Source organism: Eurosta solidaginis, chromosome 5, assembly GCF_040869045.1.
Source record: "Eurosta solidaginis isolate ZX-2024a chromosome 5, ASM4086904v1, whole genome shotgun sequence".
In the NCBI taxonomy this organism is placed as follows: Eukaryota; Metazoa; Arthropoda; class Insecta; order Diptera; family Tephritidae; genus Eurosta; species Eurosta solidaginis.
The window spans coordinates 227,909,871-227,933,440 of NC_090323.1; the positions used below are offsets into that span (position 1 = coordinate 227,909,871).

The 23,570-nt window shown below is 39.6% G+C and overlaps 1 protein-coding gene across 1 annotated transcript in view; it reads right to left on the reverse strand.

The window, feature by feature from the left end:
- The window catches only part of Bulli (regulator of MON1-CCZ1 complex protein bulli), a 144,887-nt gene that overhangs the window by 78,216 nt on the left and 43,101 nt on the right, over window positions 1-23,570 (reverse strand). Inside the window, exon 4 of the mRNA XM_067788700.1 lies at window positions 3,373-3,631. Within this exon, the coding sequence (XP_067644801.1) occupies window positions 3,373-3,631 (259 nt within the window). The remainder of the gene's footprint in view (window positions 1-3,372; window positions 3,632-23,570) is intronic.

Below are 23,570 nucleotides of genomic sequence, written 5' to 3' on the forward strand. Positions count from 1 at the left end.
AAGACCTTTTCAACATGTTAGCTACCTCTTCTGATCCAGTCATATCATCTATGAGGTATGTAAGAACAAAAAAAGATCTTACAGATACGTATAGCTCAGAAATGGTTGTTTTGTTAGATATACATATGTTCCAGTGACGATGACTATGTTAAGATAAAATAAGTTTCTCACTTCTTATCACAACAATGAAAAAGAGATTTACTAATCAATTTTGTTACTTTATTGAAAAATAAGATATCTATGTACAAGTTAATTTTTTATTTCAAATAAAAGAATTAATAAATTTAGTAATTTATAAATATATACTTTTATTGCATTTCTCTAAAGTTTATCAAATTTATTTTAAAGGTTAGGCATTTCGCCGTCAAACGAGTATTAAATTTTTATAGAAATCAATACGTCTATCGAGTTTGGTACAAATTGATAAAGATTACTAAGATCAAACTTATTAGCATAAATGGGCAGTGCCACTCCCCTTTTCCAAAATTCGTTGGCTGTTTAATCTTTAGCTCAAATAAAATTTCATTGAACCACTTTCAATAACTTTTAGTTATTAATAAAATACATATTTGGCTTGTAAATTAAAAAAAAAAACATGTAAAATTTTACGATGAATTTTGAAGCATCTTGTTATTGTGGCACCAAAAACGGTCATTTGAGTTTTATAAGAGTATTGCCATTTAAAAGAAACAATACGTCTATCAATTTTGGTAGTTATTGATTACGTGACTACTTAGATACAACTTTTTATCATAAGTGGGCAGTGCCACGCTATCTTATCAAAATCATTAGTTTATCTTATTTAATGCTTAAATACGTCATTATAAGACAAATCTCATTTTATTTTTTTTTTTATTTTTTACTAAAAACATTTTGTTTTTGCATTTTTCTAAAAAATTTTCGACTTTGACGAATTTTTTTGAAGCACCCTGTATCTGAGCTTTCACACAATAAAACTTCAAATAATTAGCTTTCATTTTCATTTTAATTTTTTAAAATATCTTCATTGGTTCAAAAGTTATGATTTTTGCAAAGAAAAAACTCAAAAGGCGCCACTGTGCGAACATTACATACTCAGCTGAGAGCTTTGGAGACAAAATAAGGGAAAATCACCATTTAGCAAAATGAACCTAGGGTAACCCTGGAATGTGTCTGTATGATATGGGTTTCAAATGGAAGGTTTTAAAGAGTATTTTAAAAGGGAGTGGACCATAGTTCTATAGGTGGACGCCATTTCGGGATATCGCCATAAAGGTGGACCAGGGGTGACTCTATAATGTGTTTGTACGATATGGGTATCAAATGAAAGGTGTTAATGAGTATTTTAAAAGGGAGTGGACCATAGTTCTATAGGTTGACGCCTTTTCGAGATATCGCCATAAAGGTGGACCAGGGGTGACTCTAGAATGTGGTTGTACAATATGGGTATCACATTAAAGGTATTAATGGGGGTTTTAAAAGGGAGTGGCCTTTAGTTGTATATGTGAAGGCGTTTACGAGATATCGACCAACATGTGGACCAGGGTGACCCAGAACATCATCTGTTGGGTACCGCTAATTTATTTATATATGTAATACCACGAACAGTATTCCTGCCAAGATTCAAAGTACTTTTGATTTCGCCCTGCAGAACTTTTTCATTTTCTTCTACTTAAAAGTTTTTTCTAAAGTTATATTTTGCGTCAATAAACCAATCCAATTACCATGTTTCATCCCTTTTTTAGTATTTGGTATAGAATTATGGCATTTTTTTTCATTTTTCTTAATTTCTGATATCGAAAAAGTGGGCGTGGTCATATTTCGGCCATTTTTTATACTAAGATAAAGTGAGTTCTAAGTACGTGAACTAAGTTTAGTAAAGATATATCGATTTTTGTTAACGGCCGAGCGGAAGGACAAACGGTCTACTGCGTATAAAAACTGGGCGTGGCTTCAACCGATTTCGCCCATTTTCACAGAAAACAGTTATCGTCATAGAATCTATGCCCCTACCAAATTTCACAAGGATTGGTAAATTTTTGTTCGACTTATGGCATTAAAAGTATTCTAGACGAATTAAATGAAAAAGGGCGGAGTTACGCCCTTTTTGAAATTTCTTTTATTTTTGTATTTTGTTGCATCATATCATTACTGGAGTTGAATGTTGACATAATTTACTTATATGCTGTAAAGATATTAAATTTATTGTTGTGGGCGTGTTCGTCATCTGATTTCGCTAACACATATAGTAATAGGAGTGACGTACCTACCAAATTTCATCATGATATCTTCAACGACTGCCAAATTACAGCTTGCAAAACTTTTAAATTACCTTCTTTTGAAAGTGGGCGGTGCCACGTCCATTGTCCAAAATTTTACTAATTTTCTATTTGGCGTCATAAGGTCAACCCACCTACCAAGTTTCCTCGCTTTATCCGTCTTTCGTAATGAATTATCGCACTTTTTCGGTTTTTCGAAATTTTAGATATCGAAAAAGTGGGCGTGGTTTTAGTCTGATTTCGTTCATTTTAAATAGCGATCTGAGATGAGCGCCCAGGAACCTACATACCAAATTTCATCAAGATACATCAAAATTTACTCAAGTTATCGTGTTTACGGACGGACGGACTGACGGACATAGCCAAATGAATTTCTTCTTTCGCCCAGATCATTTTGATATATAGAAGTCTATCTCTATCTCGATTAGTTTATGCCGTTACGGATTACCGTTATGCGAATAAAGTTAATATACTCTGTGAGCTCTGCTCAGCTGAGTATAAAAAGAAAAACGTGTTGTTACACTTGTGTAGTATAATGAGAACAGTAGGTTTACAATGAAAAGAAATTGCAATGTGTATATAAGCCGATAGGCGGCGCTGTTGAATAACAAATACGTGAAGTAATTCAAATCCAACACTAAGCCGATACTAAACAGCCACTCGTATGTACGTAAAGAAATCAATCATCATTTACACACATACATACATACAAGGCAACTGAGAGATATGTAATCATCAGCCGAAGTAGTACTCACATATACACACGCATATGGCTACAAACTACAAATATACATGTATACGGCTTTAACCAAGCATGAAGTTCGCGAAATTACTAGACCTTGGGAGAAATGGGTGAACGAGGAAACCGATAGTATAAAAGCAGCGCAAGCTGAGGCATGACTAATCAGTTTGATTTAAACACGCTATCACCTTGCGAAGTGAAGTATAATTGTACTACTCCCAAGTAGACTAAATAAAGACCATATTGCAATACTGAATATTGGAGTGATTTATTCAACAGTTAAGCGATTCGAACGTTAGCAGAAGGTTTCAAATACGAGGAATTACGCAAAATTCGTTACAATATCCAAAAAATGCGACAGTCAATACTTACGCGTAAATTTTATTAATTTTATTGAAAATCGTTTCTAAGACAGGCAGCGATGTACCGTTGTAATTTTCGTCAACCATTTGACGTAGCATTTTTAAAAGCACTTGCTTTCCACTGGATCGTTGTAATAAGAATTCTGTGAGTCGCATGCGATCTGTGATGAGCGTACAAAGTGGTTCAAGATTTAAATTTAAATACCACATACAGCCCAACCTTGCATCAATAACAATATTCGGTTGGAATAAAACCCATGGAATTGAATCTAAAAGTAAAAATTAAATAAAAAAATTATTTTTTCTTGCAATTCCCAACTTAAATATTTTTTTTTTTTTCTAGTTTTAGAAATTTAATCTCCTCACTTATAACGTTTTAAAATTATTGAAATACATTTAATGTTGTTGTTGTTGTAGCAGTGCTTCGCCCCACTAATAGGTACGACTGATCACAAATTGTCATCAATACCCTCTAACGGGAGTCCAAGGAAACTTGCTGTTTCAAGAGGGGTGGACCATAATGAAATTGGTGTTAGAGGCGTTGGCTCCACATTACAATTAAAGAAATGGTTGGTGTCATGTGGGGACACATTGTAAGCGGGGCATACATTTTGTATGTCGGAGTTGATTCTGGATAGGTAAGAGTTTAACCTGCTACAGTATCCAGATCGAAGTTGAGCTAGAGTGACTCGCGTTTCCCTGGGGAGTGTCCGTTCCTCTTCCGCTAGTTTTGGGTACTGTTCTTTGAGTACTGGATTCACCGGGCAATTCCTGGCATAAAGGTCCGACGCCTGTTTGTGGAGTTCGCTCAGGACTTGTTTGTGTTTTTTGCCTTCATACGGCTGAGTTCTCAGGTGCCGTATTTCCTCATAATGCTTACGGAGATTACTCCTTAAGCCCCTGGGCTGTGTTGGCTTATCAATGAGATGCCTGTTGGGATTCCCAGGTTTCTGGGCATTCAACAGGAACTCTCTGGTTAGCATCTCATTTCTCTCCCTGATGGGGAGTACTCTCGCCTCATTATGTAGATGGTGTTCTGGGGACATAAGAAGATAACCCGTGGCAGTTCTGAGGGCAGTATTTTGGCAGGCCTGTAGCTTCTTCCAGTGAGTGGTCTTTAGGCTTGGCGACCATATAGGGAACGCGTAGTATGCAATCGGCTGGCCAATTGCTTTGTATGTGGTAATGAGCGTCTGTCTTTTCCCCAAGTACTGCCAGCAAGGGATTTGAGGATTTTATTACGGCTCTGGATTTTCGGTACAATTGCGGCTGCATGCTCACGAAAATGTAGATCCTGATCAAACGTCACACCCAAGATTTTGGGGTGTAGGACAATCGGTAGAGTAGTGCCATCGACGTGGATGTTCAAAATGGTCCACATTTGGGGTCCATGTTGTAAATAAGGTCGCGGAGGATTTAGTCGGCGATAATGCCAGGTTTCGCGAGGCGAAAAAACTGGAGAGATCACGGAGGTAGCCGTTTATTCTGTTGCGAAGCGCATCGATCTGTGGGCCTGGGCCTGTGGCCATTATTGTGCAGTCATCGGCGTAGGAAACGATAGTAACTCCTTCTGGTGGCGAAGGTAGCTTAGATATGTAGAAATTAAACAAAAGTGGGGATAGGACGCCACCCTGTGGCACCCCTTGTTTAATTCTTCTTGGTTTTGATGTTTCGCTTCTAAATTGCGCCGATGCCTGCCGACCACCCAGATAATTTGCGCTCCACCTTTTAAGACAGGGGGAAGGGTAGACCCTTCCAGGTCTTCCAGTAACGTGCCATGGTTGACGGTATCAAAAGCTTTTGATAGGTCTAGCGCAACGAGTACTGTTCTATGGTGGGGGTTTCGATTCAAACCGCAATTTATCTGGGTGCGCGGTGGTGGTGCAATGGGGTTTTCTGAAGCCATGCTGATGACAGCCTAGCTGCAAATTTGCTTTGAAGTAGGGGAGAAAAATGGCTTCAAGCGTCTTGGCTACTGGTGATAGGAGAGATATCGGGCGATATGACTCTCCTATGTTAGCTGGTTTCCCAGGCTTTAGTAGCGGAACCACCTTGGCCATTTTCCATTTTTCGGGAATGACAAAGGTGGAAAGAGACAGGTTGAAGACATGCGCTAATTTATTTGAAACCCTCTTTCCCTAGGCTTTTAAGCATCGTCATGGCTATGCCGTCTGGGCCCACTGCTTTGGATGGTTTAGCAAGACCGATGGCATCCTCAACCTCTTTGGCGGTGATGGTAATTGGTGACGCGCTGAATTTATGTTTTTGTGCGTGTCTGTTGGCCCTCCGTCTATCTTTGTCAACCGTAGAATGCGTTATATATTGTCGGCGGAAAGCGCTCGCACAGTTTTTTGCATCCGACAGCACTTTATCGCCAAAGGCGATCGAAACTTTTTCATTGTGCCTAGACGGATTTGATAGGGACTTTACGGTGGACCAAAGTTTACCTACACCGGCAGAGAGGTTACAACCGCTTAGGTGCTCATCCACAAGCAATCTGATGCGTTGGTTTGGATCGATCTGTCTTATTAGGTCACGTTCTGTCGCTAAATTTGCGGCCTCCGCCGGAAAGTGAGGCCGAATTTCGGGAATTCTACCGGCGGAAATGAAGCGAGCCGAGGCGGATTCAATGACCTTGCGGAAAGCACGCTCCCCTTGGCGGGCATCAGTCGGGATAGGGAGGGCAGTAAAGGATTTGTATTCGTCCCACTTTCCTTTTTTAAAGTTTATGAAAGTGCGTTTTTCTGTGACGATGAAGTCGGCGGTACGCTCGAGCGAAATAAGTATAGACAGGTGGTCGGATGCCAATGTTACCATCGGCTGCCATTTGACGCAGTTTACGAGTTCTGCGCTCACGATTGATATATCCGGCGAACTGTGACAGCTTCCTACCACACGTGTGGGGGCGTCTCCGTTTATTGTGCAGAAAGTCGTTTCTTCTATTTGATCCGCCAACATCTCACCCCTACTGTCCGCCCGCAAGTTGGAATGCCATAAATCGTGATGGGCATTGAAATCGCCTAAGATAATGCGATAGTTGCCAGTGAGTAAGGCGCTGATATTAGGGCGGTATCCACTGGGGCAACAGGTGGCAGGAGGGATGTAGATGTCTATGATTTCTAGGTTTGCATCGCCTGACCGAACAGATAAGCCTGCGGCCGATGTCAGGATCAAATGTATGATATTGCACAGAGTGATGTATGATAAACGCGAGGCGTAGACTACGGAACGCCCTAGCGCGTGAACAACAAGAGGCCACAAAAGATTTATAGAAGTTACGTGGAATGTCTGGTTTTTGGGATCTAGCCCAGAACAACCTGTCCGATGCAACCATCCATTACACGAGACACACTGACAAGAGAATAACCGTCCTAAAAAGATTCTTTTCCAGCAGATGCAGCAAAACCATTTCTCAGGACCGGGGATTGGGTTCGATACCTTCCCGGAGCAAGAGAATATGGAGCAGTCCCGCTGTAAGGAGCTGCTTGGAGGATGACAATTTGTGGAAGGGACGCAACAAATTAAATGTGGTTACACTGAAATGACAGTCCTTGGTCGGGAAAAATCACGAGTTGCTCCGGTACATAGAACCGACTGACTTGGGAAGCGAAATACATTTAATCATAGCAATCTTTGTAATTTTAGTTGTTTAAAGAAAAAATATTTGTCATATTTTTTCGGTTTGATTTTCCTATTTGATTAAATACGTATTGCGTCTTTGTAGTGAACTTATTATTCTATTATTAATAAAAACCGTTACTGCGTTACGTGAATACTAATAAAACCCATTCAGTATTTCTTAGCTTGCGCCGAAATGCCTTATCCCTCTTATGTTTCCAGGTGCAAGTTGATTAATTTCAATAATAGAGAAATTTATTTCAATCAACTGCCCACTGAAAGCGCACTTCCCTTATCTAGCATTACTACAGATTCGGAGGGCCTATAGACCGATAGAACATCTGTTGCAATTACATTTTACAACTCTCGGCAGCATTACCAGACACGAAAACTATGCATCTAAGCGAGCTCTTTAAAAGCGATAAATTACGCAGCCACCAAAAATAAAGCAGGTCGATTTGATAAAGCAACACATGTATTCCCAGGCACCTTGATGTGCTGAGTTGAGAGTTTACCCATCGGGTCGTCCCTAACCTCAAAAACGATCTATTTTTCAGATTGGCCGCATTACCGATTAGTCGCATTACCAGTTTCGCCCTTTGATACCTTATAATATCTGTTATACTATATGCTTATAAAGAAACAAGTGCAGGTGTCTAAGTTCGGGTGTAACCGCACATTATATACTCAGCGTGAGCTTCATTGTACATTTCATTTCAGATAAATTACTTTTCTACATAACACGTGGCACCACCCGATTAAAAAAAAAAATGTTCCCCCATTTCCTCTTACAATAAAACTTGAAATATCATTGATTCAAAACTATTGTTTGCTACGTTATAGCTTATTATTCTAGTCTACGACCCTTTTAAACCATGATACAAAAAATGGAGGTAGTTCCATTTAGTGTGACGTTAGCTACTTGACTTTTGCGGGGACGATGACAATTTCACCAAAAACAAGCTACCAGATTGAAAATGGTACAAAATTTTCTAATTTTGATGGATTTCATAATAACGGATACGACAAAATTACTTTCATAGTTATTTTAAATGAAAAGGAAAAAAATTAGCCGCATGGGTTGGAAATATTTTAATACGAAATATCAGCCTAGGAAAGAAGGTTTTTAATAAGTTTTTCGAGCTCCCGAAAATTACTTTGGTGGAAGAAACATTGATCAAAGTATACAAAGCAAGGGAATATAGCATTCGTAAGTGTCCGTACGTTTGCTCAGAACATGTTGACAAAACATATACGTTTGTCAATTGATTGCTCAAAGGAGGTCCTTATAAACCGAAACAGCAATTTCTAAAGAGTTTGGCATACTCAAACGCAATTTTTATGAAATTGAATGGTGATAAATTGGCTACAAGTCCACATGTCCTGTAGCTCTGCAGGTTAGGTACTAATAACCCGTTGTACCAGGAATCACCCTGGGGCAAGCCTCGGCTATACACATTATGTGCTCTCTTAGCACTGAAACGGATGTGGCGTCCCACAAACGTAAAAAATTAAACACCTACCACTCACTGCAGACCTTGGAGGTACACTTTTTCTCAACATGCCTTGAGAGGCATGATAATAGAGCCATGCTAGAACAACAGGATTGTGTGTGTAACGTGTATTTTTTTCTGTCTATGGGTCAAGCTGTCATTAACCAATGTATGAGTCATCCAATATTTTTCTATAAAATTGCATCTTTTACTGATTCTCAATAGATATGCAGCACATAAATCTTGCTAAAGCATATTATTAGCCGTGTTTTTTTATACACGCGTATACGTTTACGTTTGCGCGTGAAAAAAAACGCCTATCCTCGCTTAGATAATGCTTAGGAGACCCATCTAGCGGCAGTGGTTAAACAACTAGCTACAGCAACAGGGTGTACCGAAAAGCGGAGACACAACCCTCTGTTGTATGCCTGTGTATAACATATAGCTAAATCAGTTGCGATGAATTGTGAACACACATAAAATACATAGAATAAGTGTAGAGGGTGAAACAAAAACACACATTTCAGTTACATCTGAGTATAATGCGTATTGAAATTTAGTAGTACACATTTTATGCGCAGCAACTTCAGAGGTGTATTTAAAGTTTGACGCTTAGCAGTCCATATAAAGTATAAGCGTATAGACGTTTGCGTAAAAAAAAACACGGCTATTATTGTCTCAGATGACCATTGCGTTTTCATCCTGAAGTAAATTTCCATCCCGAAAAACCACCATTTCACCTTAAACAGTAACGGTATGGCAACGCTTCTAGCAAAACAACAAACATTGTCAAACTTCAAAAATCCCCAAATACGTCAAAAAAATTTGAGTGGAACTACCTTATTTTTTTATACCATGTTTTAAACTTGTTTTATATCCAAGTTGCCGTGGTCGTTAACCGATCCCGTCCATTTTTACTAGAAATATTTTCTGCTATAGGGAATTTTGTTAGGATATGTAAATTTTTCTTCGAGTTATGGCTCCCGAAACATTGAAAATTGCTTAGTCATAAAAGTGCCGGTGCCACGCCCATTTTTTTAATTTGAAGTTTTTCCTATTTATTGTTATAAATCCTCTTGTGAAATGAAATACCTTTGAAATAAAGCTCTTTTTCGTCCACGACCCTTTTAAAAATCTTTTATAGAAAAGTGGACGTGGTCCTTAACCGATTTCGTTAATTTTTCTTCAAAACATTCCTTATGGTAAAGGCAACCTCTCTGCCGAGTTTTGTTACGATAGGTATAATGATTTTTGATTTATGATTAATAATTAATAATATTTGTAAAATTGATTTTATTACAAGTGGTCGGTACCACGCCCATTTTAAAATTTTTTTTTCAAATTTTTATGAAGAGTCTCAATATCAGGCCACACGTCAAATTTCAACATTCTAGGTTTATTATTTACTAAATAATCAAATTTTTTGTGTTTTCCAAAATGTTATATATACAAAAAGTGTGCGTGGTTATCATCCGATTTCGCTCATTTTCAATTCCAATCTATTCTGGGTCCAGGTTTACACACTTTCCTGACTGCACATCAGGCTATCAATCACCACCTATAATGGCAGATTTGCCAACCATCAGTGGTAATGAAAAAAGCCTAGCAACAAAGCTCACCACTGTGAAACGAGTGCAATGGGCTCTGTCAAATTTCAGCCCATTCAAGTCACCAGGACCGGATGGGGTCTACCCTTGTATGTTACAGCAAGGGATAAAGCATATTGCCCAAGTTCTTTCCACTTTATATAAGGTATCACTACTGCTCAGCCATATCCCGAGCAGGTGGGCAGAGGTTAAGGTAGTATTCTTACCAAAGCCAGGGAAACCCGAGCAACTGCCCTCGTCGTATCGACCAATAAGCCTCTCATTTCTCTTAAAAGGTATGGAGAAAATCTTAGATCAGCGTATCAGAGAGATCAATCTAAATAAACTCCCTCTGTGTAGGAATCAGTTCGCCTACCAGTCAGGGAAATCCACGGAGACGGCTATTCATAGTCTCACGGTAAAAATCGAAAAGGCTCTAGAGTAAAAAAATATAGCCCTCTGCGCTTTCATTGATATATCAGGGGCTTTCGATAACACAACACATCAAGCTATGATTGACAAGGACATAAGCCCTATAAAAATACGATGGGTGCTGTCTATGCTAAAGAGTAGAAAAATCCTTTTGGAACTGGGAGGGACAACTGAATCAATTGCAGCCACAAGAGGCTTCCCACAAGGAGGTGTGATCTCCCCTCTCCTGTGGACCCTGGTCATTGATGACCTCCTTCAGTTAATGAAAACCTAGGGATTTGACACACAAGGATATGCAGATGACCTAGTTATTTGCATCACAGGGATGCATGAAGATACAATATCAGATCGCATGCAACAAGTCCTTTGCATCATAGAGACGCGGTGCGATACCAAAGGATTATCTATAAATCCTTTCACCCAGAGAAGGAAAGTATCCATCCCAGAACCATCCTGGGTGGTACAAAAATACAATTCTCAATGGAGGCTAAATATCTAGGGGTCACACTGGATAGAACCCTCACGTGGAATGTTCATTTGGATGCTATCCTAAACAAGGCAACAAGAGCTTTCTTCGCCTGTACTCGTCTCTACGGAAAAATATGGGGGATTTGTCCAAAAATGGTATATTGGACATTTAATACTGTCGTAAGGCCAATAGTCACCTATGCTGCTGTAGTTTGGTAGCAGAAGGCCACGCAAAGAAAGGCAACGGCTAAACTAAACAAACTGCTTCGATTAGTTTGCGGTGGCATAACGGGTGCGATGAGAACCGCCCCTGCTGACGCACTTAGTGCTTTAGTGGGAATACCTCCCTTCCCTATTCTGATAGAGAAAGAGGCAACACTAGGTGCACTAAGACTTCCAAATATTTCTGAGTTGAAGGAACGAAATATGATAGGGCATATCAAAGTAATAAGAAAATTCATAGGAAATCCCTCATTACAACTGCGTGACGTCATGTCCCCTAAGCTCAGAATCTCACGGAACTTTGAAGTGTCCATTGTGGACAAGACCCACTGGGGAAATAGGGAATCCTTATAACGACCCTGACTCAGAGGTCTGGTACACGGATGGATCGAAATTCGATGACAGAAGAACGGGAACTGGCATCTATGGGCCAAACTTCAAAAAATCGATACCAATGGGATGTTACCCCACCATATTTCAGGCAGAAATTCATGCAATAGAGGTCTGTGGTAGAGAATGTCTGCAGAGAGGCTCAACATCGAAGAGCATCTACATTATGTCGGACAGCCAGGCGGCACTGCGTGCCTTGCAATCCTACACAGTTACTTCTAAGCTAGTGGATGAATGCACTGAAATCCTTAATGCCCTGGGAGCCAAAAACACGGTGATCTTGGAATGAGTTCCCGGACATCAGGGATATGAAGGTAATGAACATACAGATTACCTAGCAAAGCAGGGTGCTACATCAGCATTCTATGGCCCAGAGCCCTTTTGTGGACTCACAAAAGCACACACGAGGGAAACTATAAGTCATTAACCAATGTATGAGTCATCCAATATTTTTCAATAAAATTGCATATTTTACTGATTCTTAATAGATATGCAACACATAAATCGTGCTAAAGCATTTTATTATTGTCTCAGATGACCATTGCGTTTTCATCCTGAAGGAAATTTCCATCCCGAAAAACGACCATTTCACCTTAAACAATAACGGTATGGCAACGCTTCTAGCAAAACAACAAACATTGCGAAACTTCAAAAATCCCCAAATAGGTAAAAAAATGTTGAGTTGCCGTGGTCGTTAACCGATCCCGTCCATTTTTACTAGAAATATTTTCTTCTTCGAGTTATGGCTCCCGAAACATTGAAAATTGCTTAGTCATAAAGGGGTCGGTGCCACGCCCATTTTTTTAAATTTGAAGTTTTTCCTATTTATTGTTATAAATTCACTTGGGAAATGAAATACCATTGATATAAAGCTCGTTTTTGCAAAGGTATAGCTTATTTTATTCGCCCGCGACCCTTTTAAAAATATTTTATAGAAAAGTGGGCGTGGTTCTTAACCGATTTCGTTAATTTTTCTTCAAAGCATGCCTTATAGTAAAGGCAACCTCTCTGCGAGTTTTGTTACGATAGGTATATTGATTTTTGATTTATGATTAATGATATTTGTAATGTTGATTTTATCACAAGTGGGCGGTGCCACGCCCATTTTAATTTATTTTTATTTTTTATTTTTATCAAGTGTCAATATCAGGCCACACGTCAAATTTCAACATTCTAGGTGTATTATTTACTAAATAATTAGATTTTTTGTGTTTTCCAAAATGTTATATATACAAAAAGTGGGCGTGGTTATTATCCGATTTCGCTCAAATGGTAAAGGCATCATCTTTTTCCCCACCTCCTTCCCCTCTTTAACAGGTTTTAAAATTCGTGAAAACTCCACGTTACCTCGTCCTAGACCAATGATATTTGGTTATATGAAAGCGAGGGAAACGAAATTTTGTTAAAGCGAACAAGTCACATCGGAAATTTCTCTGCATTTGACCTTTTTCCTGATCATTTCGGAAAAAATAGCGGAATATTTCGGAGGTATTTTGGAACCCTTATGGGATCAATTCCGAACTGTTTCGCGATTGTTTAAAAAAAATTTGCAAGAATTTTTTAGTACAATTTCGGAAGTATTGTTGTTGTCACAGTTTCGGATTGTTTTCTGCATCGATGCAGGACTACTTCAAGATGATAACGATCATTTCTGAACTACCTCTGGATCATTATGGGATTGGTTTTGAGATAATTTGAGCTATTTTGGGATAATACTCACGACTTTAATAAAAATATATCCACCAATATGAAGGCATAAAAAATTGGCGACCGCCGTGGTGTGATGGTAGCGTGCTCTACCATCCACATCGAAGATCCTGAGTTAAAGTCCCGGGAACAGCAACAGCAAAATTTTAGAAACAAGTTCTTTCAATTAGAAGAAAATTTTTCTAAGCGGCGTAGCGTCTCGGCGCTGTTTTACAAGCACTCCATGAAAAGCTCTCAGTGAAAACTCACTTGTAGATGCCGTTCGGAGTCGGCATAAAACAAGTAGGTGCTGTCCTGCCAATTTGTAGGAAAAATTAAAAGGACCACAACGCAAATTGGAACAGAAGCCTAAAATCTCTTCGGAGGTTATCGCGCCTTACATTTATTTTTATTTAATAAAAAAAAATGGTTGCATAGCAATTTTTGAGAATTATTTGATTTTTCAATTAAATTTTCATATACCAGCATTGTGAATTCATATAAGTGACAAATCTTTCTATTCCTCCATTGCCATACCCATAGTGTACAAGTACAAGTGTGTTTTCTTTCTGACAGGCACTCGCTTAAGTGAGCATAATGGGAAAATCTGGGTTGCCATTGTTGTTTCGGTTGAAAACGGTCAATTAGGGTTCTGTGCAGAGACATAAAAGATTGAAACAGGGTTTATGGGTTTATGTAGTCACAAAAGTGTTGCTCCTGTTCCACAGCATTTTAATTTTATATCATGGCGAAAAGTGTTGAGTTCAGCGTTATTGATTTTCATTAAAAGTTTAATTTATTACGAAGGGTTAAAAGCAGAGAAAACGTAGAGTTTTTCAAATTATGTATTGTGAAAAACTGTTTAATTTGAATTTCTGTACCCAAGTTCACTATATTTGTGTAACACAAGAATCTGGAGGTCAATTCCTTAACTTTGAATTTAGTTGTGTTTTTATGCACAAAATTTAGAAATGAAAAACAAAATTTTCATTTGTCAGAAAAAATAAAGAAAAAAACGGCCTAATGTCAAAAAACCCTATCGAAATACAAACTGGCACAATAAACGGAGACGCCCCCACACGTATGGTAGGAAGCTGTCATAGCTCGCCAGATATCTCAATCGTGAGCGCAGAACTCGTAAACTGCGTCAACTGGCAGCCGATGGTAACATTGGCATCCGACCACCTGCCCATACTTATTTCGTTCGAGCGTACCGCCGACTTCATCGTCACCGAAAAACGCACTTTCATAAACTTCAAAAAAGGAAAGTGGGAAGAATATAAATCTGCAACAGACAGCAGCTTTGCTGCCCTCCCCATCCCGACTGATGCCCGCCAAGGGGAGCGTGCCTTCCGTAAGGTCATTGAATCCGCCTCGGCACATTTCATTCCCGCCGGGAGAATTCCCGAAATCCGGCCCCACTTCCCGGCGGAGGCCGCGAGCTTAGTGAGGGAACGCGACCTTATAAGACAGCTTGATCCAGGCGACCCCCAAATAAGGGATATAAACCAATGCATCAGATTGCTTGTGGACGAACAAAAGCGGGCGAAATGGGAAGAGCACCTAAGAGGTTGTAACCTCTCTACCGGTGTAGGTAAACTTTGGTCCACCGTAAAGTCCCTATCGAATCCGACTAAACACAAAGACAAAGTTTCCATCGCCTTTGGCGATAAGGTGCTGTCGGATTCGGAAAAATGCGCGAGCGCTTTCTGCGGACAATATATAATGCATCCTACGGTCGGCAAAGATAGACGGAGAGCCAATGGACACGCACATAAACACAAATTCAGCGCGTCACCAATCACCATCACCGCTAGAGAGGTTGAGGAGGCCATTGGTCGCGCTAAACCATCCAAAGCAGTGGGCCCAGACGGCATAGCCATGCCGATGCTTAAAAACCTAGGGAAAGAGGGTTTCAAATATTTAGCGCATGTCTTCAACCTGTCTCTCTCCACCTTTGCCATACCCGAGAAATGGAAAATGGCCAAGGTGGTCCCGCTACTAAAGCCTGGGAAACCAGCTAACGTAGGTGAGTCATATCGTCCGATATCTCTCCTATCGCCAGTGGCAAAGACGCTTGAAGCCATTTTGCTCCCTTATTTCCAAGCACATTTGCAGCTAGCCCCTCATCAGCATGGCTTCAGAAAACTCTATAGCACTACCTCCGCGCTAAATGTCATTAGCACCCAGATAAATTGCGGTTTGAATCAATACCCTCACCATAGAACAGTACTCGTAGCGCTAGACCTATCAAAAGCCTTTGATACGGTCAACCATGGCTCATTACTGCAAGACCTGGAAGGGTCTACCCTTCCCCCATGTCTTAAAAGGTGGACCGCAAATTATCTGGGTGGTCGGCAGGCATCGGTGCAATTCAGAAACGAAACATCAAAACCAAGGAGAATTAAACAAGGGGTGCCACAGGGTGGTGTCCTATCCCCACTTTTGTTTAATTTCTACATATCTAAGCTACCTTCACCACCGGAAGGAGTCACAATCGTTTCCTACGCCGATGACTGCACAATAATGGCCACAGACCCAGGCCCAGAGATCGATGAGCTATGCAATAAAATAAACGGCTATCTCCCTGATCTCTCCAGTTTTTTCGCCTCGCGAAACCTGCCATTGTCACCGACTAAATCTTCCGCGACCTTATTTACAACATGGACGCCCCAAATGTCGACCATATTGAACATCCACGTCGATGGCACTACGCTACCGACTGTCCTACACCCCAAGATCTTGGGTGTGACGTTTAATCAGGATCTACATTTTGGTGCGCACGCAACCGCAATTGTTCCGAGAATTCAGAGCCGTAATAAAATCCTCAAATCCCTTGCTGGCAGTACCTGGGGAAAAGATAAAGAGACGCTCATGACCACATACAAAGCAATTAGCCAGCCGATTACGTGCTACGCGTCACCCATATGGTCGCCAAGCCTAAAAACTACCCACTGGAAGAAAATACAGGCCTGCCAAAATACTGTTCTCAGAATCGCCACGGGCTGTCTTCTTATGTCCCCAGAACACCATCTGCATAATGAGGCGAGAATACTCCCCATCAGGGAGAGAAATGAGATGCTGACCAAACAGTTTCTGTTGAATACCCAGAAACCTGGGCATCCCAACAGACATCTGATTGACGAACCAGCACCGCCTAGGGGCCTAAGGAGTCATCTCCGCAAGCATTTTGAGGAAATACGGCACCTGACAATCCAGCCGTATGAAGCGAAAAAACACAAGCAGGTCCTTGGTGAACTCCATAGACGGGCGTCGGACCTTTATGTCGGGAATTGCCCGGTGAATCCAGTACTTGAAGAAAAATATCCAGAACTCGCGGAAGAGGAACGCATACTCCCCAGGAAACGCGTGTCACTCTTGCTCAACTTCGTTCTGGATACTGTAACAGGTTAAACTCATACCTATCCAGAATCAACCCCGACATACAAAATGTATGCCCCGCTTGCAATGTGTCCCCACATGACACCAACCATCTCTTTAATTGTAATGTGGAACCAACGCCTCTAACACCCCTTTCCTTATGGTCCACCCCTGTTGAAACGGCAAGTTTCCTTGGACTCCCGTTAGAGGATATTGATGACAATTTGTGATCGGTCGCGGCTATTAGGTGGGGCGAGCATTGCTACAACAACAACAACAACAAACTGGCTTGTTTGTTTTTAATGAACTACGTTGAATTTTTCTTGTGTTTCGTTAGTTTTTTTAAATATAGTTCACACACTTACACCAGTACTGAAGCCTTATTGGCTCCCTCGACAAAAAATATAAGAGAAAATACAAGTAAAATACATAGAAAATAAAGTAGTGTCATATAGGAGTTTGATTTGTTTGCACTTACAGCACCATTTTATTTGCAGAAGACTTTCACAGCTACAACAATTAACAATCCAACCTAATATAAACGCAGGCAAGTCATTTTCTGTCCAAAATGTATCATGCACATACAACTTGTATGAGAGCAACCCAAATTGAATTTGCTGCGTGAAAACCTAACTCGATTTCCAATTTTTGTTCTGCGTGACATTTAGATTTGACGTTTGCACACATGCTTTACATTGTCGCAACTCATGCTTATTTGGGTTAGGGCAAAAAACGCCGGTTGTTTGCGTGCGCTAAAAAAACGCAGTGCGGTTTTATTAGGTTGGCTTGTAAGGCGGATTTAAACAGACGCTTTGGTTCTGTTGCATTCATTACTTCATCTGTCGGGCGAAGTATCGAAAAATTTACATAAATGCTTTGGTTGCGTGCCTACGCTTTGACAACGCCATATGAAAAACAATGAAACGCCGTAAGTTATCATTGCTTTGAAGCGACGAAAGCGTTTATATAATTTTGCATTTATGCATTTGTGTAAACAGCCTTAGAAGTGAAATTTTTCCATGTTACACGTGTGGCGCTTTACATTTAGACTCTAATTTAAAAAAATTTTACTTTCCGTATGTTTCCGCATTGTTGCATGCTACAAATCTTCTAGTATTCTTATTTCCGCGGAAATATATGCAACTATTTCATCTGTAAATACTACAAAGTTTTTTAAATTATCAAATGCAACTCAGCTTGAAGTACTCTTACGTACCAAGAATACAACTCTAGACCTGATATTTGCATCAGGTGAGCGAGGCTGTTTGTAGTTTTGACGTTTATCGCTTAGTTGACACACTCGTATAGGTACACTATGGTCGTAACCGTATCGCAGCCAACAAATTGGTTTTTGGTTTACCGTCGTAACGATAAATAGCTGATTAAGTTAGGGATACGACTACCCTGCAAAAATTGTTGGATTACGTGTTCCATTTTCTTCATGTTGGAGTACTCTAACAATACTCCTTTGCAATGCGTTTGCGGACCACCATCAGCCGATCATTGCCTGTTTTTTAACAACCGTGATCACGACACGATGACGATCGAACAGAGTTGCCAAGAGTAAAATATTGCATACAAATAACTGATAATAAAATTTTACTATAGCAACTCTGATAAAATGCGCACTGATTTTATGTATACATACAATAGTATAGAGATATATTAGTTTCTTTATTCACGCAAATGCTAAATAACATAAGAATATTCGTAGTATAAAATATAAAAGTTGTATTGCCACTCTTCATTTACTTTCATTTTAAATTAAATTCACTCCGATAATTCTTTCCGACACAATTCCTCTTTACTACTTTGGCATATGATCCTCTGTGGGTGCTCCATGGAGTACTACAGTGAAGGTACTTTGGAAAGTACTCTCACGTATGTACTCTATGGAATACTCACAAACAAAGCGAGAGTGGGATCACCTACTCCTCTCCTAGGACATCGCAATGTTAATTGGAGCACATTTTTTGTATGAATACAGATTAGTTTTGGAATACTTCTATACTCCCAAAGGTGTATTCCTTACATTACTTATGGAGTACTCCTTTGGGAGTATAGGAGTATTCCAAAACTAATCTGTATTCATACAAAAAATGTGCTCCAATTAACATTTCGATGTCCTAGGAGAGGAGTAGGTGATCCCACTCTCGCTTTGTTTGTGAGTATTCCATAGAGTACATACGTGAGAGTACTTTCCAAAGTACTTTCACTGTAGTACTCCATGGAACACCCACAGAGAATCATATGCCAAAGTACTAAAGAGGAATTGTGTCGGAAGGAATTATCGGAGTGATACAGCGATACTACAAACGGCACCAATGACTACAGCTTTAAAATATGTAAGTAGCGCAATGTACCAGTCGTCTAGAAAAATGTTTTTTATACTCAGTTGAGCAGAGCTCACCGAGTATATTAACTTTGATTGGATAACGGTTGGTTGTACAGGTATAAAGGAATCGAGATAGACTTCCATATATCAAAATCATCAGGATCGAAAAAAAATTTGATTGAGCCATGTCCGTCCGTCCGTCCGTTAACACGATAACTTGAGTAAATTTTGAGGTGTCTTGATGAAATTTGGTATGTAGGTTCCTGACCACTCATCTCAGATCGCTATTTAAAATGAACAACATCGGACTATAACCACGCCCACTTTTTCGATATCGAAAATTTCGAAAAACCGAAAAAGTGCGATAATTCATTACCAAAGACGACTAGGTAGGCGAGTTGAACTTATGACGCAGAATAGAAAATTAGTAAAATTTTGGACAGTGGGCGTGGCACCGCCCACTTTTAAAATAAGGTAATTTAAAACTTTTGCAAGCTGTAATTTGGCAGTCGTTGAAGATATCATGATGAAATTTGGCAGGAACGTTACCCCTATTACTATATGTATGCTAAATAAAAATTAGCAAAATCGGAGAACGACCACGCCCACTTTTAAAAAACAATTTTTTTTAAGTCAAATTTTAACAAAAAATGTAATATCTTTACAGTATATAAGTAAATTATGTCAACATTCAACTCCAGTAATGATATGGTGCAACAAAATGCAAAAATAAAAGAAAATTTCAAAATGGGCGTGGCTCCGCCCTCTTTCATTTAATTTGTCTAGGATACTTTTAATGCCATAAGTCGAACAAACATTTACCAATCCTTGGAATTTGGTAGGGGCTTAGATTCTGGGACAATAACTTATTTCTGTGAAAAGGGCGAAATCGGTTGAAGCCACGCCCAGTTTTTATACACAGTCGACCGTCTGTCCGTCCGCTCGGCCGTTAACACGATAACTAGAGCAAAAATCGATATATCTTTACTAAACTCAGTTCACGTACTTATCTGAACTCGCTTTGTATTGGTATACAAAATGGCCGCAATCCGACTATGACCACGCCCAGTTTTTCGATATCGAAAATTACGAAAAATGAAAAAAATGCCATAATTCTATACCAAATACGAAAAAAGGGATGAAACATGGTAATTGGATTGGTTTATTAACGCAAAATATAACTTTAGAAAAAAACTTTGTAAAATGGGTGTGACAGCTACCCATATCGTACAAACACATTCTAGAGTCACCCCTGGTCCACCTTTATGGCGACATCTCGAAAAGGGGTCCACCTATAGAACTAAGCCCCACGCCCTTTTAAAATACTCATTAACACCTTTCATTTGATACCCGTATGTTACAAACATATTCTAGAGTCACCCCTGGTCCACCTTTATGGCGATATCTCGAAAAGGCGTCCACCTATAGAGCCAAGGCCCACTCCCTTTTAAAATGCTCATTAACCCCTTTCATTTCATACCCGTATCGTACAAACAAATTCTAGGGTCATCCCTGGTCCACCTTTATGGCGATATCTCGAAAAGAGGTCCACCTATAGAACTAAGGCCCACTCCCTTTTAAAAAGACTCATTAACACCTTTCATTTGATACCCATATCGAACAAACAAAGTCTAGAGTCACCCTGGTCTACCTTTATGGCGATATCTCGAAAAGGCGTCCACCTATAGAACTAAGCCCCACGCCCTTTTAAAATACTCATTAACACCTTTCATTTGATACCCATTTCGTACAAACAAAGTCTAGAGTCACCCCTGGTCCACCTTTATGGCGATATCTCGAAAAGGCGTACAGCTATAGAACTAAGGCCCACTCCCTTTTAAAATGCTTATTAACCCCTTTCATTTGATACCCATATCGTACAAACAAATTCTAGAGTCACCCCTGGTCCACCTTTATGGCGATATCTCGAAAAGGCGTCCACCTATAGAACCAAGGCCCACTCCCTTTTAAAATGCTCATTAACCCCTTTCATTTCATACCCATATCGTACAAACAAATTCTAGGGTCACCCCTGGTCCACCTTTATGGCCATATCTCGAAACGGCGTCCACCTATGGAACTAAGCCCCACGCCCTTTTAAACTACTCATTAACACTTTTCATTTGATACACATATCGTACAAACACATTCTAGAAACACCCCTGGTCCATTTTTATGGCTATATCTCGAAAATACGTCCACCTATAGAACTAAGCCCCACGCCCTTTTGAAATAATCATTAACACCTTTCATTTGATACCCATTTCGTACAAACAAAGTCTAGAGTCACCCCTGGTCCACCTTTATGGCGATATCTCGAAAATGCGTACAGCTATAGAACTAAGGCCCACTCCCTTTTAAAATGCTTATTAACCCCTTTCATTTGATACCCATATCGTACAAACAAATTCTAGAGTCACCCCTGGTCCACCTTTATGGCGATATCTCGAAACGGCGTCCACCTATGGAACTAAGGATCACTCCCTTTAAAAATACTCATTAACACCTTTCATTTGATACCCATATCGTACAAACAAATTCTAGAGTCAACCCTAATCCACCTTTATGGCGATATCCCTAAATGGCGTCCACCTATAGAACTATGGCCCACTCCCTCATAAAATACTCTTTAATACCTTTCATTCGATACACATGTCATACAAACACATTCCAGGGTTACCCTCGGTTCATTTTCCTACATGGTTATTTTCCCTTATGTTGTCACCATAGCTCTCAACTGAGTATGTAATGTTCGGTTACACCAGAACTTAACCTTCCTTACTTGTTTTTTTTTTTTTTTTTGTTTTAGGAATTGAATCTTTCAATTCCAAAAGATGGCAAGAGGACCCTTAATTTGCCTCTTAAATCGCCAGGTTAACAAACGTATAAGGGTAATATGCTTGCAACATTTAGACGTGCCTAAGCAAATAACACATGTCAGAAAGTAAAAACCCGTAGCACAAAGATGTTTTCTTGTAAATGTTTAGTTTTAATAAATGGCATATTGCCATGTGCTTTTTCAAGATTTGTAATTCCTCGTGAATTATATTTTTGTGTCAGTATTACTGTGTTTGCTCTGTTCATGAATTTTTATATACATTTACATATATAGTAGCTTTAAGTTACAGCTTACTATTTTCTCTCACATCCAGCATGTGAATAATACATCTGTATGTCTCCATGATTTCCATGTGTATTAGGGCGGGTCGATTTAAAAATCACTCATTGCTCTGTGAAAATCGTATTCTAGGGATCAAAATAAGAAACTTTGCCGAAGGAACCATACCTCTAAAACGAATTCTGATTTGAACTATCAATCAGTTTGGTTGTTAAGCAAGCTAGTTGCAAAGTATAAGTGTTATTGTGAAGTACTTTAACACTTATCCTGTATTCAAAAAAAGTAACGTACGTGACAAAAGTGGGTCAATTTTGCCCAACGGAGGAATGAATGGATTTTGATTTTATTTCAAGCTTTAAAGCATTTTTTTATTCAATAAATTATAAAATTCAGTTAAGTAAGTACAAGAAGATGTTCTTAGGGTAATTTTAAGCAACTAGTACATAAGATAGATGCTTCAGAATGAGTCTTACAAATAAATTTTTCACAGCTTCCGCATTTACTGCTATATTTCGTACTATTTGATCGACTTGGACAAATAAAGCAACGACCACGTTTTAGATTTGTAGATTTCGGAGTCTTTTCAGTAGTTCCTGCTGTTTTTTGAGTGTTTATTACGACCATTTTGGCTGCACTGCTTCGAGGAGGTATAGACCTTCGCGATATTTCCTGAAAAATAAGTTCGTTTCCGAGCTCTTCTAGGAACAAACGGCGTTTAAATTTTTTATTCTTGTTCCATTCAGGGTTTATATCCAGCATATTGTAAAACAAGGACTGTGGCCACCGATTTGTTCTTCGCTTGCAGGTGTATGTCTTGATAACTTGGTCTAATATGTCAACCCCGGATTTGGTTTTATTGTAAAAGTCCTGCGTTTCAAAAGCTCTATCCCCAACTCGTGAGATGTTAAAAAATTATCGCACGTGATAGTACGACCTTGTATATCCTTCACCAGATCGAGTACAACACGACGCCCCTGCTCTTTCTCAGGCTTACAATTTCGATCTTTACCTGTATAAACCTGCAGCGACCATGCAAAACTTGTTTAGCTATCGCACAAGGCCCAAATTTTAATTCCGTATTTTCCAGGCTTCTATGCAATATATTGTTTGAAAGGACAACGTCCGCGAAATGTAACACATTGTTCATAGACTGTCGCGAACTCTCCAGGGTTATACATCTTTTGTATGTTACATTCCCAGCGATTCCAAACATCCCTGATTGGTGCCAGTTTATCTCGAGCTCGCCTCTCATTCCGGTCAGATTTCTTGTCGAACCTCAGAACTCTGGTGGTATTCTGAAATCTGCGTAAAGTCATTGTCCATTTGAAAATCGGACGGCCATTACAATTATCCAACAAACATTCGAGTGCTTCTCCATGTGATCGAAATACACCTGCTAAGAGCAAAAAGCCAAAATATGCTTCAAAACTAATACTATCTATTTCGACCCAATTATTTCCAAACACTGATTGACCTGAA